Source organism: Typopeltis vanoorti, chromosome 24 (genome assembly GCF_054136105.1).
Source record: "Typopeltis vanoorti isolate ZY-2024b chromosome 24, IOZ_Tvanoo_1.0, whole genome shotgun sequence".
NCBI classification, from domain to species: Eukaryota; Metazoa; Arthropoda; class Arachnida; order Uropygi; family Thelyphonidae; genus Typopeltis; species Typopeltis vanoorti.
This window is the reverse complement of record NC_143572.1, coordinates 16,544,965-16,566,236: the sequence shown is the minus strand read 5'-3', so window position 1 is coordinate 16,566,236 and position 21,272 is coordinate 16,544,965. Positions and strand designations below refer to the sequence as shown.

Genomic DNA, 21,272 nt, shown 5'->3' with positions numbered 1-21,272 from the left:
GGACCTTGATTATAAGGGATGAGAATGCCATGGATTCCTATCTTTCCCACCCCTTAGCCAGTTTCTACATGGAATTTCTAGAAAATCAGATAACACAGCTACACATAAACCAACAGTTTGGCTATGCTGTGTGTAGCTACATTGAGCACCTAATTTTCTAGAAATCTGCTATTTGGCCCAGACACATCAATATTATTTTTAAGTATATTATAATAGTGCACTTAAAATGTATCTTAAAATGAAGTATATTTTTAGATGTTCTAGCAAACATTCAAAAATACACTTCAGTATAGAAAAAGACAGTAATCTCCCCTTCCTAGACATACACGCTAGTTACGTGACTATCAAATGGTCTGTTATCCTTTTCTATTTATAAGAAACCCACACATACTGGAAGATATTTCACAAGCAACCACATCATCACCCATCCTCAAAACACAGTTCTGGCTATTAAACTCAGGAATCTTTGCAACACTTTTTTTAGCCAATGGCTACAACCCTATAAATATGGCTATCCCACTTACAATAAGCACTCAACATAGTGTTGTACTATTTACCCAGGTAAGATAGTACAACACTATATTCAGTCCTGAAGATATTTTCAGGTGCATACTTTGTTTGCTCTCACTGGGATAAAGGATTAAACTAAATTTATCATAATCTAACCTAGTGAAAAATAAACTTTCAACATCTTTCTCTAAATCCAGAGTAATTTAATAAAAAAAGGTGGCAAACCTTTTGGCAACTCCTATAGGTAAAGATGACCTTGCTACTGCTTCTGCCTGGTATCTCCAACTCTGGGCCTGGCTCCCACTGAAGAGACCTCAATAAAGGTCGAAACTAGTCTGGGTAGTGGCCAATCCCTTAATGCATAACAGTATACATATCCACAAGGAGATATGTTTTGCATTATGGGAGATACTGGGATAGGAGTGTTGGTAGCTTGCTCCACCTTTGCTACGAGTTGCCTGGTGTTGTACTACTTACCCAGGTAAGATAGTACAACACTATATTCAGTCCTGAAGATATTTTCAGGCACACACTTTGTTTGCTCTCACTGGAATAAAGGATTAAACTAAATTTATCATAAGCACTCAAGGTCATCACAACAAAATAAACTTGCCATCCCTTATATTCAAGATAGATCAGAAAAGATAACTAATATTGCCCACAAATATAATCTCTAGACCACTTTCAAATGACACATCCAACAACCTTCATCCATTCTCCTAAAGTTCAACTTGATCCTTCTGCACATCCTGCAGTGTATAAAATTCTTGTACCTGTAACATAGATCTATTTTAGATAGACTGGTAGATCTACTAATGTCTTAAAGAACATAAAAATATGTCTGCAATCATCTATATGACAAGTCAATACTGGCAGACCATGTTATGGATTTTCTTTTACACAGGATTAAATAGAAGAAAATTAATTTGTTGCATAGAAGTCACTATCACTACAGGTGTGAGATACTATTTTTTAGAATCAATATCAGCTATGAAGCCCTCCACCCCCACACAACCTCAACTAATACAATTGCACTGATTTGCCAAAAGATCTGGGATGAAGTCATTTTGAGACATTTACCAGGCCTTTTTCAATTTAAATTTGTTTTTATCCAGCCCCTAGGGGAGGGGAGACACTGTTAGGAGATTAGTTCATCCTTTCGGAGATTCAATTTAAACAGTTTCAATAGCTATCTAAGTACCACGGGTGGGTTGGAAATCCAGCTAAATCTATTATTTGTTTTCATCTGGTATTGTTTATGCCATGAAGTACTGTTATGAATAATTTTGTAACAGTTTACTGTTACAAAATCAAACTGATCTGATTTTGAAAAAGCTATAACGGTTTGATCTTTCATGTGAATGAATGTTGTACAGAAGTATCATAAAGATTTGTGGAATAGACTTGTTTTGAGTAAAATGATGTTAATCACTTTAAAATTAATTAACTGTGTTATAATCTTTATATCAAGGTGATCATTAAGCATACACACACTATATACTATAACAAACAGCACATTGAGCAATATTCATGTTTTGATCCTTTGTCCAAGCATATGCAAACCAAACTTAGCACTTAAAGTATCTTATTATTATTATCTGACCTCCATGGAGTCAGAGCTCATCATGGGAGGTACACACTATCGTACACGATGCTCATCCAACTGTGCCTTAAACAGATTCAATGTGTCTACATTCACAACACACTCAGGCAATGCATTCCACTCACCAACCACTTTCCATGCAAAGAAAGTGGTTGGTGAGTGGAAGTTTCCTGCTCCTTACTCCTCTGCTCACACCTTCCTTATACAGTTTCCAGAGATGGCCTCTTGTTCTACCCCCCCCCTCCCATTTTATGAAAACCTCTTGCATGTCAACCTGATAACAACCCATTACTAGCTTATATGTCTCAATCATATCCCCCCCCCCTCCTCCTCACAAGGCTTTGCGAGTTACATTCTCTCAATCTGTCCCTGTACTCCACATTCCAAAGACCACCTTTGTGAATCTTCATTGGATCAACATATCCTCGTTGCCATGAAAGCCCAGCAACCAAATCTGTGCACAATAATCCATTTGAGGCCTGATCAAGGCCTTATACGATGTTATCATAACCTCTTTATTTCTGCATGTCATGGTCTCTTCATCATTGCCATTATCCAATGTGATGTCGTCACAACTTGTGCAATGTGGCCTCTGAATTTCAAGTCCTTATCCACGACCACTCCCAGATCTCTCATCTCTTCTATCTCTTTTGAAGTTTGCCCACCAAGTGTATACTTTGCATCCCATCATTGCTTACCAAATTTCAAAACCATACACTTTGCAACATTGAACTCACAGTTCCACTTACCTGCTCATTCATGCAAACTATGTAAGTCCTCCTGCAAAGCCGGACTCTGCTCGACTCTGGATTGCTCTCCCCAATTTTGCATCATCTGCAAGCAGCTGCATATCACTAGTTAAGCCCATCCCAATACCATTAATATACAAACTGAACAACAATGGTCCCAAAACTGATGGGATACTGTACTGCACCCCCATATACAACTTTCTGATACTTATCCGACAGCTAGTCACTGATCCAACTCAGAATCAGTCTATATCATGACTAATCTATACAAAGAGACTGGTGACTTCATAGTACTGAGTCAACTGAGATGGGATCACCAGTTTCCTTAACTCTGGCCAAATTTTACTCAGAAAATTTGGAAGAAAAAATCTCTCAAATTGATCAAACAAATGATAGATAACATTAAAGCACTTATTACATTTTTATGAACTATGTGATTTAAGAATATTTCCCACATTTGTAAAACAGAAAAATTTTCATTCTATAAAACTTTTCTAGTCAAAGACAAAAGCTAGGAAATGGAGTTAATAATTTTTTGTGTAAATATCCTCATTAGTTGAGGATTGTTAAACTTTGCTAATTAGAATATTATGCTATGTAAACAATTTTCTGTTCTTTTAATATTTTATTGCCTGCCATTATTTTATTGGGAATTTTTCTTCTTTTTCAGCTTTTCCACTTCTTCAGACAATGGAAAGGCATATACTATGATTTTGCTAATTATGCAAAGGCAATTATTTGACAAGGTGCACCATGATAAGTTGATTTTTAAGTTGCCACATATGTGTTTAGATATTAGGCTAGTGGACTGGAAATGAAATTGTTTATCTGGTAGTTATCAAAAGGTTATGTATGGAGGAGCTATATCATGGAAAATGAAGATTATAAGTTGGGTTCCATAAGGTTGTATAAACATTAGTGTCATAAACAAAGTAATGGAAAAATGAATTAGAATTACATATATTTGATAGCAATTAGGAATTATATATCCTTGACTGGGATTAGGAAACAGGGATCATGTGTTGAGTGATCTCCAAAAATGAGAAGTGGGAGGAGCAATTAGCAATAATGCCAATGTTGTAGCTTTTCAGGAGGATTTGTGTAAGCTGAAAAGGTGGGTAATTGAATGAAGTTGAAGTGCAAGGTTCTGCCTACTCTACCAGTAGAACTATACATTTCCCAAATCAATGATTTTACTTTTGATCACCTACAATAAACCACTGTTTGGAAATTGTATCTTCTAATGGGAAATTTGCAAGAGTTATTTCGATTCATAATGAATTGGGGGTTAGCATGTAAAGTAGAGAATTACAGAAGATGCCTGTAACAATTTTATAGACAAAGTAACGAAAAATTCATTAGGAAATGTATATCTTCAATAGGAATCAAACTGAGTGATCCCTATCAAGGATACGGAACAAGATGGTTTCATTAAAGAGATTTCATTTTATTTTATTTTTAAATTGTAGAAGTCACAAGATAAAGAGACCAAGATAATGATTATGGTGTGTTCCGATTTCAGAAAAGTCTCTCACAGTGTTCTCTATATGAACCTTTTCATTAACATGTATAAACTGATATTGATGATCACCTAGTGAGATGAGCAGGAAATTAGTTCACAGAATGACAAAGGTGTTTGGGAAAGCAGGGGGGGGGGTCATCTAAGAGCCAAATGGCTAGGAGTGGGATATTCATCATCATCATTATCATCATCAAATTCCTGCCATGTACCCTCAAGGGGTGTACAGGATATGACAGTACTACATGAAAAAATTACATCATTACTAACTTCCTATCTACAATTTTCCTCCAAATCAGTCTGTTACTTGTCAAGACTCCAACATTATCAGATCTTATATTTCTATCATCTAAGGCACTTTGTACCGTATCAATCCACCTATATCTTGGTCTTCCTCTGGGTCGTTTTCCTGCCAACCTGGCAGAGAACACTTGTTTTGCTAATCTTTCCTCTCCCATTCTATTTAAGTGACCATACCATCTGAGATTAGCTCTGCTAACGCATTCCTGAATGCTGACAATGTCAAGTTCTTTCCTAATATCCTCATTTTTAATATGATATTGCCATTGATGCCATCTGTTCACGCCTCTAATCTTTCTCAGGACTCTCATATCTGCGGTCTCTAGTCTTTGGTCAAGTGTTTTACTTCTGACCCAGCTCTCAGATCCATAAGTTAAAATTGGTTTGAACACAGTTTTGTATACAGCTAATTTAGTGTTCCGACTAATTTCTTTCTTATTCCATATGAATTTATTCAATTGACTTCCCACGATACCAGCTTTGCTGATTCTGTTGTCTATTTCTATATTTAGTTTACCATCTTCAGTAAAAATTGTGCCTAAGTAGCTAAAATATTTTACTTGTTCCACAGGTTCTCCATTCACAACACAGTTGACATTTTCAATGATTCTGCCTATTTTCATTGTCTTTGTCTTTTTATTGCTGACCTTCATACCATATCTATTACAACAGCTATTCAATTTAGTCAGAGAATCTTGCAGACTTGTAGCGGATTTATTTAGAAGTATAACATCATCCGCATAAAGCAAAGAGCTGACATTAACATCTCCAATTTTGATATCAGGTTTAATACCACATTCCTTCATAATGTGATCCATATAGATAATGAATAACAGAGGGGATAATGTACATCCTTGTCTGACACCAGATTTAACATTAAACCATCTTCCTGTACTTCCTTCAATTCTAACTGCTGACTCACAACTCAAATACAGACTAAGTATTGCTTGATATAATGCCCCATTGACACCATATAACTGCAGCGTATTGAATAGCTTCTCTCTTGGCACCTTGTCATATGCCTTTTCCAAATCAACAAAACTTAAATACAGATCTTTGTTATATTCCCATGCTTTCTCGACTATTTGTCGTAAAGTGAAGATCTGATCCTGACAGCCTCTATTTGGCCTGAATCCAGCTTGTTCTTCACCAAGCTTTTCTTCCACAATTCTTCTCAACCGTTTCTCAAGTATACTTGCATAGATCTTGCCAGGAACACTCAGTAGGGAAATACCTCTGTAATTCTCACATTCAGTTTTATTTCCCTTTTTATATATGGGTACTATGAGAGCTCTACTCCAATCATCAGGAATTCGTCCCTCTGTCCAGGCTTTCTGAACTATGCAGTGCAGCCACTGTAAGACTCTTATACCACCATACTTCAGCATTTCTGGTCGAATATCATCTACTCCTGCTGCCTTTCCACATTTCAAGCCTTTGATGGCTTTTTCTACTTCAAGTATGGATATGCATTCCTGACTGCATGCCTGGTCAGTGTTTTTTATCACTGTGCTGTCATCACTGCTTGTTTCATTTAGCAGTTTTTCAAAGTAATTACTCCATACTTCAAGGATATCTTTTTCTCCTGTTTTCATTTCACCTTTATCATCTCTAATTCCTTTTACAGCACTCTTTCCTCCATTCCTAAGCTTCTTCAACAACCTCCAGAATATTTTGCCACCTTCTTGATATTTATTTTCTATATTCTTGCCAAAGTCCTCCCATGACTTTTGTTTAGCTAGTTTTACACACTGTTTAGCTTTCTTACATTTGTCTCTGTATTCTGTAAGAGTAAAAGCTGACTTATTTGCCAGGAACTTTTGATATGCTTTCTTCTTTTCCTTCACTGCCTCTTTAACTTCCTGTGTCCACCAGGGAGTTCTGATTTTTTTATCTTTGCAGACAACCTCACCACATGCCTCTCTGGCAGACTCAATCAATGTTTCCTTCAGAGTTTGCCACTGAATCTCCAAGGTTTGATTCCTGTTCTCAAACTCTTTCATTTTCTTTTCAATAATATTTCTGTATTTTAGTCTACAGTTTACATCTGAGAGCTGCTCAACTTTTATTCGCTTTAAAACTTTCTTACATGTTATTCTTTTCAATATGAAATTCAATTTTATCCTGCTCAAGACTAAATAGTGATCACTTCCAATTTCAAATCCTCTGTACACTCTGGTGTCCTGCACCAGGGAGAAAACATCACTATCAACAATAACATAGTCAATGAGACTTTTCTTATTCCTAGCCTCTTCTCTCCATGTGAATTTGTGCACATTTTTATGTTGGAACATGGTGTTAGTAATGACCAGTCCATGTCCTGAGCAGAAATCCAACAGATATTTGCCATTATTATTAGCTTTGCTCTTTTCTCCAAATTTTCCCAAAATATTTTTGTATGTCTCACAATCATTTCCTACTCTACTATTTAGATCCCCAACAAGGACCAACTTTTCCTTTTTCATTGTGTCAGTTGCTTTTTCTAAAGCCTCAAAAAATTCCTCCACTTCTACCTTAGTAGAGCCTTCTGTGGGACCATAGGCACAAATAAGTCTCATTGTCCAGTTCCCCATTCTCATATTTGCCCACATTACTCTACTTGAGACTGACTGCCATTCAAGAAGATTAGCCTCGTATTTTGTGTTGAATACTATGGCTACTCCTTCTTTTCCTTGATTGTTATTGCCTGAATATAACATTTTGTATTTATTGCTCAGAAAGATCTCACCAGTTTTGGTCTTTTTTGTTTCAGTCACCCCTATTATGTCGATCTGGTACTTATCTAATTCCTCAGCTAGCTCCATTTCTTTGCCATTCAGGCTTCTTACGTTGATAGTACCGATCTTTAACTCTGGTGATGTTGAGTTGGGGTTTGTTTTCAGATTTGTTCCAGTAGCTGACTTTTCGCTGTTCGCCCTGGTTCCCTGGCAAAAACAACGGGGGCCTTGTTTAACCGGGCGACGCCCCAGCCGGCATGAAATTTTGTCATGTTGTACCATCATTTTTTATTTTGGTTTAACCAATAAGAATACAATTTGGTCGGCTAAATCCCAAATTGCCAGCCCATCCTCGTTCGTTCAGTATCAAAGTAGATACCCAACAGGGTGCACCACGAGAAGGTGAGGATTGGATATTAGGTCAGAAGCCCTGGTCGGTTCTCCGCATTCCTTTAAAGGCTATGTGGAGGTCTCCTCTCAGTTATACAGCTTTGACCCTTAAGCACCCCTTAAGTGGGATATTCAAAGAGTGATATTAGAGAAGTTATTCTTTAATATATTTGTAAATAATTTAGGTTCAAATATTAAATCTCTCTCTCTCTCTCTTTGTTGATGAAAAGGCTGGGTTTATGCAATTTGGTAAGAAAACAATATTAGATGGATACAAGAATTTGGGAATTTAGGTTGATAGGGAATTGAAATTCAGCAATCATATAGGTGAGAAATTAGTAAACTCATCAGATTCTGTTTAATTAAAAGGAGATTCAGTTGTAGGATAAAGGCAAGTGTGATACATTATACAAATCTCTGGACAGGCAAAAATTAGATCAGAAGTTACAACTTTCAGAATTTTAATGGATGACAGGAGAAATGAAAATATTCAAAGAATATATTCATAGAAGAAATATGTTGATAGATTGTAACATGACACTTACTGAGATTAGTTGGTTAGTTACAATTTCATGATTAATCTAACCAGAAAAGAAATTTAATTGGACTTTACAAGTTAGTTCAGAGAATATATAAAATACCTAGGGCTTTGTTATGTTTGGATGGACAAGGCTCTATTGCCAAGGCATAATAAAGATAGTGAAGAAGAGAGTTAAAACAAATATACTAAATTAATTACTATGAGTGATGTAAATATATGTGTATAATGTTTCAACAACAGGTTATAGAAGTTGTGATTTTATGTAAAAAATTTACACATATTCTTGACAAGAAATTATATTCTTGTTTTAATCCTTTACTCAAGTGTAAGAAAAAAAAGTTTGTGAGTGAAGTATCTTCACATCAACTACCTCAGTATCCCATAATGCAACATTATGGAAATAGTTACTATCCAGACTGGGTTTTGACTTCTGAGATCTTATCAGTTGGAGCTAGACCTGGGATGATGTAAAGATTAAACCACTGCAGAAGTCATATTTTCATATACAAGTAGTATCACTTTATTATTATTAAATTATTCTGAATCAGATAGCTATACAAAGTATGGTGCAATCTGATTTCAGAAAATCTCTGATCTAGAGTAATTTAAAAAATATGTTAATACACCATTCCACTACTGTAGTATATGAACTATATGACTTCTGCATCAATTTAACTTTAGCATCTTCATGGGTTAAGCTCCCACTGATGAGACCATGACAAAGGTTGAAATCAATCTGGGTAATGTTGCCATAATGTTTTTGCATAATGAGATACTGAAACAATTGATGTGAAGTCAATCTATATACAAGTAGACTAGTCATGAAGATACTTCACAAACAAACTTTGTTTGCTTATGCTTGGTTAAAAAATTAAAACAAGAATATATTTAAGTATAATACACTATGTAACCAAGCAGAAAAACTTTCTGTAAAAACATAATACAAAATTTGTGATCTTATGTAAAATTTGTGTAAAAAAATTGTGATCTTATGTAAAATATTTCAACAACAAAACCACGAGATCACAGAAGTTGTGATCTCGTGCTTTAAGAAATTATGGTCATTAAGGCTGGAGAATAAGTTAATAAAATTTTAGATATAATGATTAACTACTAATTTAGTATGGCTGAATTTATTAGTACTATTGTTGTGTTTATGTAATCAAGCCAACCTATACATAGTGGTGAATCTTGATTATTGTACAGTTGACCATTGAACAACGTGGGATTAGGGATACTGCTCTCCCCCCCCCCCACCTCCACACAGTCGAAAATCTTTTGACCTCATAAACTTAACTACCAATAGCCTACTGTTGACTGGAAGCCTTACTGATAATAAACAGCTGATTAACACATATTTTGTATGTTATATGTACTATATACATATAACATACAAATTATTAAGAAAATCACAAGGAAGAGAAAATACATTTACATTACTGTACTATATTTATCAATACTGTAAGTTTATGTCATCTATTTACAAGATGAATCGTCTATCTGTCAGTATCTACATCAATATTGTGTTATATGATACAAAACACTGCAGATGTTATAAATATTATTAACACTAGACATCAAAAATGAAAAGATAGTGTGAAAAAGAAATTCATATTTATTTACAGGTATAACGATTCATGCACTGATAACAAAGCAACAGCAATATGATTGCTCTATGGTAGCAGCCTAGTGTAATCGATAAGATTGCTTCGTGGTAGCCTAGTCTATACAGTAATGAATGAATCATTATAAAAATTTGATTTTATGCTAATTCATTAAATTTAACTAATTAATTTATAACTGCATAAAAGTTAATTTTATGATTTAATACCACACCTTTATGTTTGTTTACATTTCTCTCAACTGCGAATGGCACCTTGTATTGTCTAAGTGTTTGTGTGTGCAAGTTTTGATAAATTTTAACTTTTTATAATAGATTTGTGTATATTTTATGCATTCATGACATACCTAACTTTTTCTTTTTTTCGATATTTCTAAGCTACACAGTTCATCTGCGAATTTTTTTAAATTCTTGCAAATCTCAAAAAAATTTTTCCAATATATTTATTGAAAAAATTAGCATGTAAGTGGACCCATACAGTTCAAATCTGTGTTGTTCAAGGTTCAACTGCATATATGTTTGGCAACAGCAGTAATTTAGGTGCGAGATGAATTTCAATGCTCAGTGTGAGGTCATTTCCCTGCTTATTGGAAGCCTGAAGTGGCTTGAAAAAGTTCCATCTTTGGTTTCTGGACTATGTAAAAATTAAGTAAAAAACACACAAATTATACATAAAAATCAATATAGTTTAATTGCAGGGAGTAATCTGGTGAGTTCATTATTGCCATCCTAGTGTAAGGCCAGTAATAATAATAATTGGAATTATGCATTTTGGCAACACAACTGTCCTTGCTATTTTATGTAAGTGAAGCTTGGCCACTTACATAAAATAGCTTACATTAAAGCACATATGGTTGTTCAGATTCAACCCACATATACGCAAGTACTGTATTCATGGAAGGTAGCAACAATAAGGTATTGCCATACTCTTTAACCTCTCATATGATTAAAATAACACCTCAAGCAAAAAATTCAAGAAGTAAAAATTCCTATATTCAGCACTCTACCTTTGTCCTTTACTCATACAAAAAAATCCTGTCCATAATGAATATATTTTTTATTTACTTGCATAAAAATTTCTGATTTAAACCTTTATTAAATTAGTTTTCATGTGATATACTAGAACCAAGAAAAGCAAGAGTGCAGTATTATTTTATTACTTACTTCTCCCACAGATGTGGCTAATAAGTTGACTATTTTTTCATGAGGAACTGCAACTACACTCTGACCATTAATCTCAATTATTCTATGCCCAACACGGACTCCTCCTCGCTCTGCAATTCCACCACGTAGTAAACTGCATATCTAAATACAAAAAAAATACAAAGCATAAGAAAAAACAATGATTTTAATTAATTAAAAACAACAGCAACTTATGTTTAAAAAATTATAAACAAACATTGTTTATAAACTAAGAAACAATTGTTATATTTTTATTATACTAATAAGATATTAATTTAGTTATTATATTTAATAAAATAGAACAGCTTCAACTGCTACAACAGAAGGACAAAGCTATAATAATTAATTCCTTATATTGGAATAAAGTTATGTAATGTTGTCCCAATGCAGTCAGTGATTTTGATATCCAAATAGCATTATAGTCAACTTCTCAATTAGCAATAGGTAGTACAGTTGCAACTATGAAGCATAGCATTTATCATAGGGGCTTGAAAAAGAGTTATCATCAGGGTATTACAACCTTTGGAGCAATAAATCTCATAGCAGTCAGCTGAGTGGGTATAAAATAAGTGTCTCCTGATTTTCAAGAAAAGGGTTGCTCCTCTAAACAACAAGTATTGAAGTGTGACTGTAGAATTCAGGAATGACTCAGTAATATATAACATCAACAATTTAATAACAAAAACAATAATTACACAATTAATACTTAATGACTAGTTTTCTGTCACATCTGAATTAATCTTAAAAACAATTCAAAATTCATAAATTTCAGTGTTAAGTAGATAAAATAGCTTCTATGCTTAATGCACTTAACATTATTTAGTTCAGACCCAAAATCTGAGCACTTTAAGGTAAACTTTAAATAGTTCACCTCTATTTGTTTCAGTATTAAACTTGTAGCAACATCTAAAGTCCTATTTGACAAATTAGTACACATTTCATATGTTAACATATACATGAGAGGGTGAAGTTATGATCTGAAGTATTAAAAGGCAGCAGTGGGAAAAAAAAGATAAGTTTGTTATAATTTGTTAGAATTGCTTTAAATTTACAGAAAGTCAAATCTAGATAGAACATATAGTCTGCGGATAGTTTGTGCATGTTGAATTTGAACATGATATTTTAGTATAGTTTGTTAGTGTTCTCTGTGCAGTGTTTGAATAATGGCGGCCATCACAATTGGGTCTGCTGATACATGATTGTTCAGTCTGCCACCATTTAAGGACATTTCACAGAGAATACTGTGGGATTTTGTGATATGCAGTGCTCGCAGCACATTCACATCCCAGTAGTTAGAAATGTGGCAGGTGAGAGACCAGGGAATGCATGTCTGCTTAAAATGTAGAAAATAGGAAGAGCTTGGTGATCTAGAGCATAATAGACTTTGGCCAAGAACAAGTGCATGCTGATTGCGAGAGACAAGTAGTGATCAAGGGTGAAGAAGACAAGTGACGCGAATAAGAATATAAAATTAGGGACTGTAGTATATTTGAAAGATGGTGTTTGTGTTGATTGGGAGGGTGAATGTTGAGCAAAAGTAGGTTAGTTGAAGAGAAGTAGCTAGACAGATAGATAGATGACTGAAGGAAGAAGTGGAACATATGAAGAATGAACTAAGAAGTGCGAAAGAAGAGATTAAGAGACTTGAAAGAATGGATGTGAAGCAAATGGGAGTGAGAGAGAAAGAGAGTTAGGAATGATAGAAGGGTATACAATAGGAGAATCAGGAGAAGAAAGGGAATGAGAGGAAGGTGAGATAGCACAGCCAGAGATGGAGAGAAGTAGATAAGTGAGAGTGCAAAAATTGATCCATGGAGTGCAAAATAGAATGCCAGAAGAGTGTTTGCATAAGGAACGACAGATAGCGTGACTATGGCAATTAAGTGAAATGATTGTGATGATAGGTACAAATGACTTGAGAGGCATTTACACCTATTTGCAAATCAGGTAGCAAGAGATCTTTGGTTCATTTTTGAGATTGTATAGCTGAAGACAGACAGAGAGAGAAAGAAGATAGTATGTTATCAAGGTATGATAATGCAAAATTGAGAAGAAAAGCATCAATAACGAATGGTATGATAGCCAGAATGTGTTGAAAGAGGCTTGGATTATGTCTATGCCTGGAGTGCATTTACAGATAAGAACTGTATGTATGCAAGAGACAGCTTGCATTTTAATGAGAATATTATTTTCTGAATAAGTGAGTGTTGGTGCAGGGAAAGTAAAATTATTAGAGTGAATGCCAGAGACTTGTATAGGGGATGGCTTCTTGTGAGAACAGTCACTTGGGAGGAAGGGAAACACGGTAAGATGCAGAATTCAGTGGTCTGAAGGGAATAAAGATAGGTATAGAACATTGACGACGTGTCGATGTTTCTTTATACTAATGCTAGAGTATCCAGAATGAAGAAGATGAATTGGTGTCACTGATAGTCTCAGCCTGTCCAAAGATTATTTGGATCAGCAAAACATGGGTGAAAGAAGATGATATACTGAAAGGAATAGAAGTAACAGGATATAGCATTTTTCAGCATGATAGGAAGAGCAAAGTTTTGTGCATGAAATATACTCACGTATATACAAGTAGCTCAGATGTGAATATATTTCATGTGCAAAACTTTGTTTTGCTTACTTGGGAAAAAGGATTAAAACCAAGTATATAAAATTTCTTGGTATCTTTAACATATAATAAACCCAAGGTAAAAAATTTTTCCACATCTTTCTCTCATCCACTCATCCACCTTTTGTCTACTTGTATATGATATATATCGACTTCTGCATTCCTTCAGCCTTGGTATCTCTCCTGGGTCTGGCTCCCATTGATGAGACCTCAATAAAGGTCGAAACTGATCTGGGTAGTGACCCTTCCCATTATGCATTGCATTATACATGCCTGAAAGGGGGGAGGGTGTTTTGCATTATGGGTTGCATACTAAGGCAAGTGATAAGAAGTCATTAGTCTCTATACACAAGTAGCTCAGACGTGAATATATTTCATGCACAAAACTTTGTTTTGCTTACTTGGGAAAAAGGATTAAAACCAAGTATATAAAATTTCTTGGTATCTTTAACTTACGCAAACTTAATTTTGCACCTATGAAGATGGTTTGATAACCAAACTGAGATTACAGTGTAACAGTTAAGCATAGTTAATTGTTCCCAGTCTTTTTTTTAATTGTTGTTGTTGTTTTGTTTACCTCTATCAAATCATGCTATGGATGAATATCACCAGACAAGTATCCATACCAGACATGACGATACATGTCAATTAATGTTAGATTACCATTATAATCATGATCATCTTACTAATAATTTTGGATATGGCTACTTTCTTTTTGTGTTGAATTTTCTCACATGCATTGAATATATATCTTTTTTTTCTTTCTTTTTTAAATTTCACAGTAAAATTTAACTCAAATAACCCTGAATATGTTATAACTATAAGCATGAAGTTCCCCCACCCCCTTTCCAGCAGCCTTAGGCAGTTACTACTAGATTGTTTTCACCTAAATCTGTCTCTGGCTTATGGTTTTTAAATGAGTTATGGTATACCCTAGTTCACGAATCTCCCCCCCCCCACCACCACACATACTCATCATTTCAAACAAGTAGCATGTCTATAATATCATGCATTTCATACCATCAGCTCTCCTTCAATTCACCCCCCCCCCCATTTGCTTAAGACATAAGGATAAAAGCCACTAACTTATACAAACATGTTCTAAATTGATTACATAGTCCATGTGAACAATTTAACAATTCAGTAATTTAAATACATTTTATAATCAAATGCAACTTGAAAATAAAGGTACATACCACACCATTCTGAACACTGAAACCAAGTTGGTACTTTGTATCTGGCCTTTTGATCTTTACTTCCACCACAGGTGCACAAGGCACTACTGTTAACTTTACCACAGTTTGTGTCTTAGTATTCTGAAGAGGAGGAAAAAAAAGTTTTCCAACTGCTTTACCAACATGCTTTAAAATAAACAAAAATTATGCAAAAGTATGAAACAAAATTGACAAGTATCATTTATGATATTACCAGTCACATATAAAATGACAAAATAATTTTTCATGACTGAAATGACATGTTGGAAATTTATTTCACAGTAAGTGCTGTCTTTGAAAACTAATGTCATGAATAATGGATAAACCAGATTTTCAAATGAAAAAGTGTTTTGTCAGCTGACTATGAGTGATACATGCACAGACAATAGAAATCTGTATAAGAACAAAGTTTTGTATATCTTGTGGAACTGCATGGCAGCTATGAAGAATTGTTGAAGTTATTTTTGTTAGATGATAATGACTGAGGTTGCTAGCAAGTAAGACTACTTTTCAATGCATGAGTATGTGCACGCACGCACACATGTGGACAAAAGTAATTTGGCACCTTACATGCCATGCAAATTTCAGATACTACCACATGCAAATATTTATTTGTCTGGTAATAAAAGGTGGGAGGCACTGAATGTTTTGCACTCTACTCTATGTCAAGATGGCACATTCAGCTGAATTGAGAGGCTTCCAATGTAGGATGATAATTGGGTGTCACATCAGAGGTCTTTCTGTCCATGACATTGCTACCTGTCTCAGTATATAAAAATCCACTGCTGCTTGTCTCATTCGTAGATGGAAAGTTGATGCTGCTATCACATTAGGAAAATATGCTGGGAGGCCACCAACACTCGCTTACCGAAATCGATGGGATCTGTGTAGGAATGTTTGAGCATCCTGCATGTCATCAGCAACAGACCTTGCAGTCAACCTAGAAAATGCTGCAAGGACATCTGTCAGCACTAGTAGCCAGAGTAAACTTTTTTATTATGTAAATATTTTGTCTTAGTATCATAAGAATTGAATTTAAAAAAACAGTTGTAGCACACATGTTTAAATTGGGATCCCTACATGTATACAGTCATGTGTTCATGGATTAAAACTACTAGGCTGAAATTAAAATTAATTAAATTAAAATATGACATTACTTAGATTAAGGGGATATTAAATCCCACATAGTTTTAAAACCGAAAAAGAAACTCAAAGATTGGAATCGGAGAATTTCTTGCTGAATATAGTAAACTATAAAGTATCGGCGACACTAGCGTTAGCCAATGCAAGTGATCCTAGTACGTAGTACAATACTGGGCAACTCGTTGCAAAGGTGGGGGAAGTTCAAATCGCTATTCTTAGGTATTTTCCATAATGTAAAAACACATTTCCTAGGAAATGTATGCTGTTATTACATTATAAAGGGAGGTCACTACCCAGACTGGTTTCAGCCTTTTTTGAGGCTTCATCAGTGAGTAGCTAGACCTAATACCAAAGTGTATAGCGAAAAGAACTCATGTACTCTGCGAACGAGTTTTCCAAACAGGTGCAACCATTAAGTTACTTAAGTATAAAGAGCTAATAAGCTTCATTTCGGCAATGAAAACATTACTTAAATTAAGGGGATATTAAATCCCACATAGTTTTAAAACCGAAAAAGAAACTCAAAGATTGGAATCAGAGAGTTTCTTGCCGAATATAGTAAACTATAGTATCGGCGACACTAGCGTTAGCCAATGCAAGTGATCCTAGTACGTAGTACAATACCGGGCAACTCGTTGCAAAGGTGGGGGAAGTTCAGATCGCTATTCTTAGGTATTTTCCATAATGTAAAAACACAATTCCTAGGAAATGTGTTTTTACATTATGGAAAATAATGTAAAAGAGGAAATGTGTTTTTACATTATGGAAAATACCTAAGAATAGCGATCTGAACTTCCCCCACCTTTGCAACGAGTTGCCCGGTATTGTACTACGTACTAGGATCACTTGCATTGGCTAACGCTAGTGTCGCCGATACTTTATAGTTTACTATATTCGGCAAGAAACTCTCCGATTCCAATCTTTGAGTTTCTTTTTCGGTTTTAAAACTATGTGGGATTTAATATCCCCTTAATTTAAGTAATGTTTTCATTGCCGAAATGAAGCTTATTAGCTCTTTATACTTAAGTAACTTAATGGTTGCACCTGTTTGGAAAACTCGTTCGCAGAGTACATAAGTTCTTTTCGCTATACACTTTGGTATTAGGTCTAGCTACTCACTGATGAAGCCTCAAAAAAGGCTGAAACCGGTCTGGGTAGTGACCTCCCTCCATAATGTAATAACAGCATACATTTCCTAGGAAATGTGTTTTTACATTATGGAAAATATCTAAGAATAGCGATCTGAACTTCCCCCACCTTTGCAACGAGTTGCCCGGTATTGTACTACGTACTAGGATCACTTGCATTGGCTAACGCTAGTGTCGTCGATACTTTATAGTTTACTATATTCGGCAAGAAACTCTCTGATTCCAATCTTTGAGTTTCTTTTTCGGTTTTAAAACTATGTGGGATTTAATATCCCCTTAATTTAAGTAATGTTTTCATTGCCGAAATGAAGCTTATTAGCTCTTTATACTTAAGTAAAATATGACAGATAAATTATTTAATACAATTGAGGATAACAATTTCCCAAACTTTTGGAATAGTGAGGTAGTCGTTCTGATTAAGATTAGGCCTATGAAGTAAGGCTTCAGCACTTTCTTTATATAAATGTTCATGTTTATATACAGATCTAGTAGTAGTTTAGCGTTTTGCCACTGGATCCTGTGGTTAACATTTTCGATTCCATCTTGTGCAAGGCCAGATATGTGAGGTTTGATAAGATGGATGCGGTCTTGATGTTTGGAGATACGTCTATTTATAGATCTTCCTGTTTGTTCATAGTAAGACAAGTTACACAACATGGCACTTCATATACACCAGGTAGCATCATTGGTGACAGTAGCAAGTTGTGAATTTGGTTGATGGGTTTAAAGGTAGCAATGAGTTGATATTTTTTTCATAATTTTTGCCAAACGTTCAGAGATGCCTTTAATATATGTCATAGGAGTCCTGTGAGCTTCTTGTCTGGGTTGATTTGTAGTTAATTATTTTTTGTGGAATGAAGTGGTTAATTGTTTTTTGGATTGTTATTGGATTATATCCATTTAGTAAGGCTGTTTGTTTGATAATTTCCAATTCTTGTTTTAGAAATTCTTCAGAAAAACAATCTTGTGTTTGTGATAATAAAGATTTTATGATGCCATATCTTTGAGATGGATGGTGAACTGATGTGTTATGGATATAACAACCTGAAAAGTTGTTTTTTGGTAAACAGAAGTGAAAATGGATCTATTTTGTTTATGCTGGATGTGTACATCAAGAAAGGAAATACCTTTTGCCTTTCCCCCAATGGCAAATGACGTTTGGACTGGTGTCTTTCACACCATTCCCTGACTGTAGATGATTGGAGAGACAGATTCTGTGGAGCAATGAATCATGCTCCCAAATGTTTTACTCTGATGGTCATGTTTGAATCTGGAGATTACCTAGAGAACAGTTCCAGCAGGACTGCACCATTCCAACCTTCAAGTTTGGTGGAGGCTCAGTAATGGTACGGGAGTGTTTCAGTTGGATGGGGCCTGGTCCACCAATATGCCCAAAACCATGATGTCTGATGGCTACGTGGACAACTTCATGCTTCTGACACTGTGGAAGTACTTTAGCAGTGACCTTTGCATGTCTCAGAACAACAATGCTCCAAGCCATATTGCACTGAGTGCCCAAGACTGGTTTCCACAAAACAACATTGAAGTGTTGGACTGGACAGCTCAGAGTCCACACCTCAATCCCATTGATCATCATTGGGATGAATTAGAAGACCAAATTTTCTCCAGACCACAGCAGCCATAATCAGCATCAGCAATGGGGTAGCTTTGCATGAGAAATGGAAGGACATTCCTGTTGTGATGTATCACATTCGGTACTAGAAATGTAATTAAAATGTTTTTTAATTACATTTCTAGTACCGAATGCTTTTGTCAACATAGCGTGCCCAAATGCTTTTGTCAACATAGCGTGTGTGCGCAATGAAAAGGAAGATAGCTTCTCTACTAAAGCAAAAGCCCAGGCAGCATTAAAAACTAATGTTGTCCATAAGTATTTTCTATAATAGCATACATACATTTTTTTTTTAAATTTAAGACACGAATCACACCAGAACATTGTTTCTGTATGCCATGAAAAATCCCAATAATTATACTAATAGTCAACTGCACTCTAATCATGCTGTAAATTAATAACTTTCTTCAGAACAATTATCACGTTGCTATGACTTTTCATATAAATTATGGTGTTTAAGTATAATCTGGGGAGAATGAACCATAATCTTCACTTCTGAGTTTGGATTATGTAGCTGTTAATAGATAATAGTCAAAGAAACATGGTAGTGTTAGAAACAGATGATGTTCTGAAAATTTCTACTGATTCAGTTCCAAAATGCAGGTGTTTATCTCACATAAGGTCTTGACCTGGGAGGTGGCTAAAGGTGTGGAATTTTCAATTAAGACAGGGTATATGTGGAATTACCGTGCTGGCAAGTATGACAAGCTTAGGAGATTGCTTGGATCAGTGCCATGGCATGTACAACTGCAAGGGCTGGACGTCGATAGAGCATGGGAAGTGGTCAAGGAGCATTTACAGGAGGTAATGGCTGATTGTATACCTAGGGTCCGAATAGTAAAACAAGTAGGGGTTAAATGGATGAATAACACCATTAAGCTTGAGCTGCAAAAAAAGAAACAACTGTGGAGGGAATTTAAAGAAAGGGGTGACCTGCAGGCACACAAACGGTATAAAATGCAGGCCAGAAAGGTAACGAGTGTGGTAAAAAAAGCAAAAGCGGATTATGAAAGGAAACTAGCTTTGCAAGCAAAAGAGAATCCAAAACAGTTCTTTCAATATGCTGCAAGCAAGAAAAAAACTGTACACGGCAAAATGATTTTAAGGAATGACGATGGTAAGGAGGTCACTAAATCAGTCAATATAGTGGAGTTACTGAGCGCGCACTTTGCAAAAGCATATCATTCAGGTGGTGACATTGAAAAAGTGAAGGAACCATTAGTTTATACGGGAATAGTGATGAATGAAGTGGAGGTGACTAGTTTATTACAGAACCTTAATGTGAACACATCTGTGGGATTGGATGGTATACCGGCACGGGTCTTGCGTGAAGCGGCTAAAGAATTATCAATGCCCTTGACCATGTTGTTTAATCTGAGTCTCAGGTCCGGCTTAGTCCCGAAGGTGTGGAAAGAGGGGAAAATAGTTTCACTGCATAAAGGAGGATCCAAGACTACGGTTGCAAATTACCGACCGATCAGCATATCAGGAGTCGTTGTCAAGGTCTTAGAGAAAGTAGTCAAGGGAAAAATACAGGAATGGATTGATGAAAATGAGATACTGTACAGGGGAAAGCATGGCTTTGTGAAGGGTAGATCATGCTTCAGTAACTTGCTCAAGTTTTATAACAAGGTGATGGCTGAATTGGATAAGGGAAATGGATTTACAGTGATACTGCTGGACCTGGCAAAAGCGTTTGACAGGATACCACATGGAATACTAATCCGTAAACTACAACATATGGGAACGGATATAGGGTTGGTGAGATGGATAGGTGGTTGGTTGATGGAGAGATATCAAAGAGTAGTTTATTCAGGAGTAGAGTCCAAAAGACGGCCTGTGACTAGTGGTGTGCCGCAGGGTTCTGTTCTTGGACCACTGCTGTTTAATCTGTTCATTAACGATATAGGGAAGGATCTAAGTGGAACAATTCATTTGTTCGCTGATGATGCAAAGTTGGGTAGGGCAATAGTGAATGCAGAAGATGTCAAAGTCTTGCAGGATGACTTAGATAGATTGGAGTTCTGGGCTAAGGAGAATGGATGTCAATTTAATGTGACAAAATGTAAGGTTATGCATTTTGGGGTGAAAAGATTAGCAGCAGTATACCACATTGGTGGAACTGTACTCCAAGAGATTGATGAGGCCAGGGACTTGGGATTGTTGGTGGATAAGGAGATGAAGTTTAGGGGGCACACTGCAAAAGTAGCTAAATCAGCTCATCAACTCACTTGGTTGTTGAAAAATACCTTGACGAGCAGAGACAAGCAAGTTATTGTACCTCTGTACCGAGCCTTGATAAGACCTCATCTCGATTACTGTGCCCAGATTTGGTCACCTCGGTTCCTTCTTGATGGGGAGGAGGTGGAGAGGATCCAGAGG

General features: G+C 35.7%; 1 protein-coding gene across 6 annotated transcripts in view; it reads right to left on the bottom strand.

Annotated features, from left to right (window-relative positions):
* The window catches only part of LOC150092956 (uncharacterized), a 511,183-nt gene that overhangs the window by 6,588 nt on the left and 483,323 nt on the right, over positions 1-21,272 (bottom strand). For 5 of the 6 annotated variants that reach the window (XM_090414059.1, XM_090414063.1, XM_090414062.1 and 2 more), the window contains exons 12-13: positions 14,949-15,113; positions 11,115-11,255 (exon numbers count right to left, since the gene is read on the bottom strand). In XM_090414059.1, coding sequence (XP_090270185.1) covers positions 11,115-11,255; positions 14,949-15,113 — 306 coding nt within the window. The remainder of the gene's footprint in view (positions 1-11,114; positions 11,256-14,948; positions 15,114-21,272) is intronic. The other variant, XM_090414064.1, reaches the window with a different exon arrangement.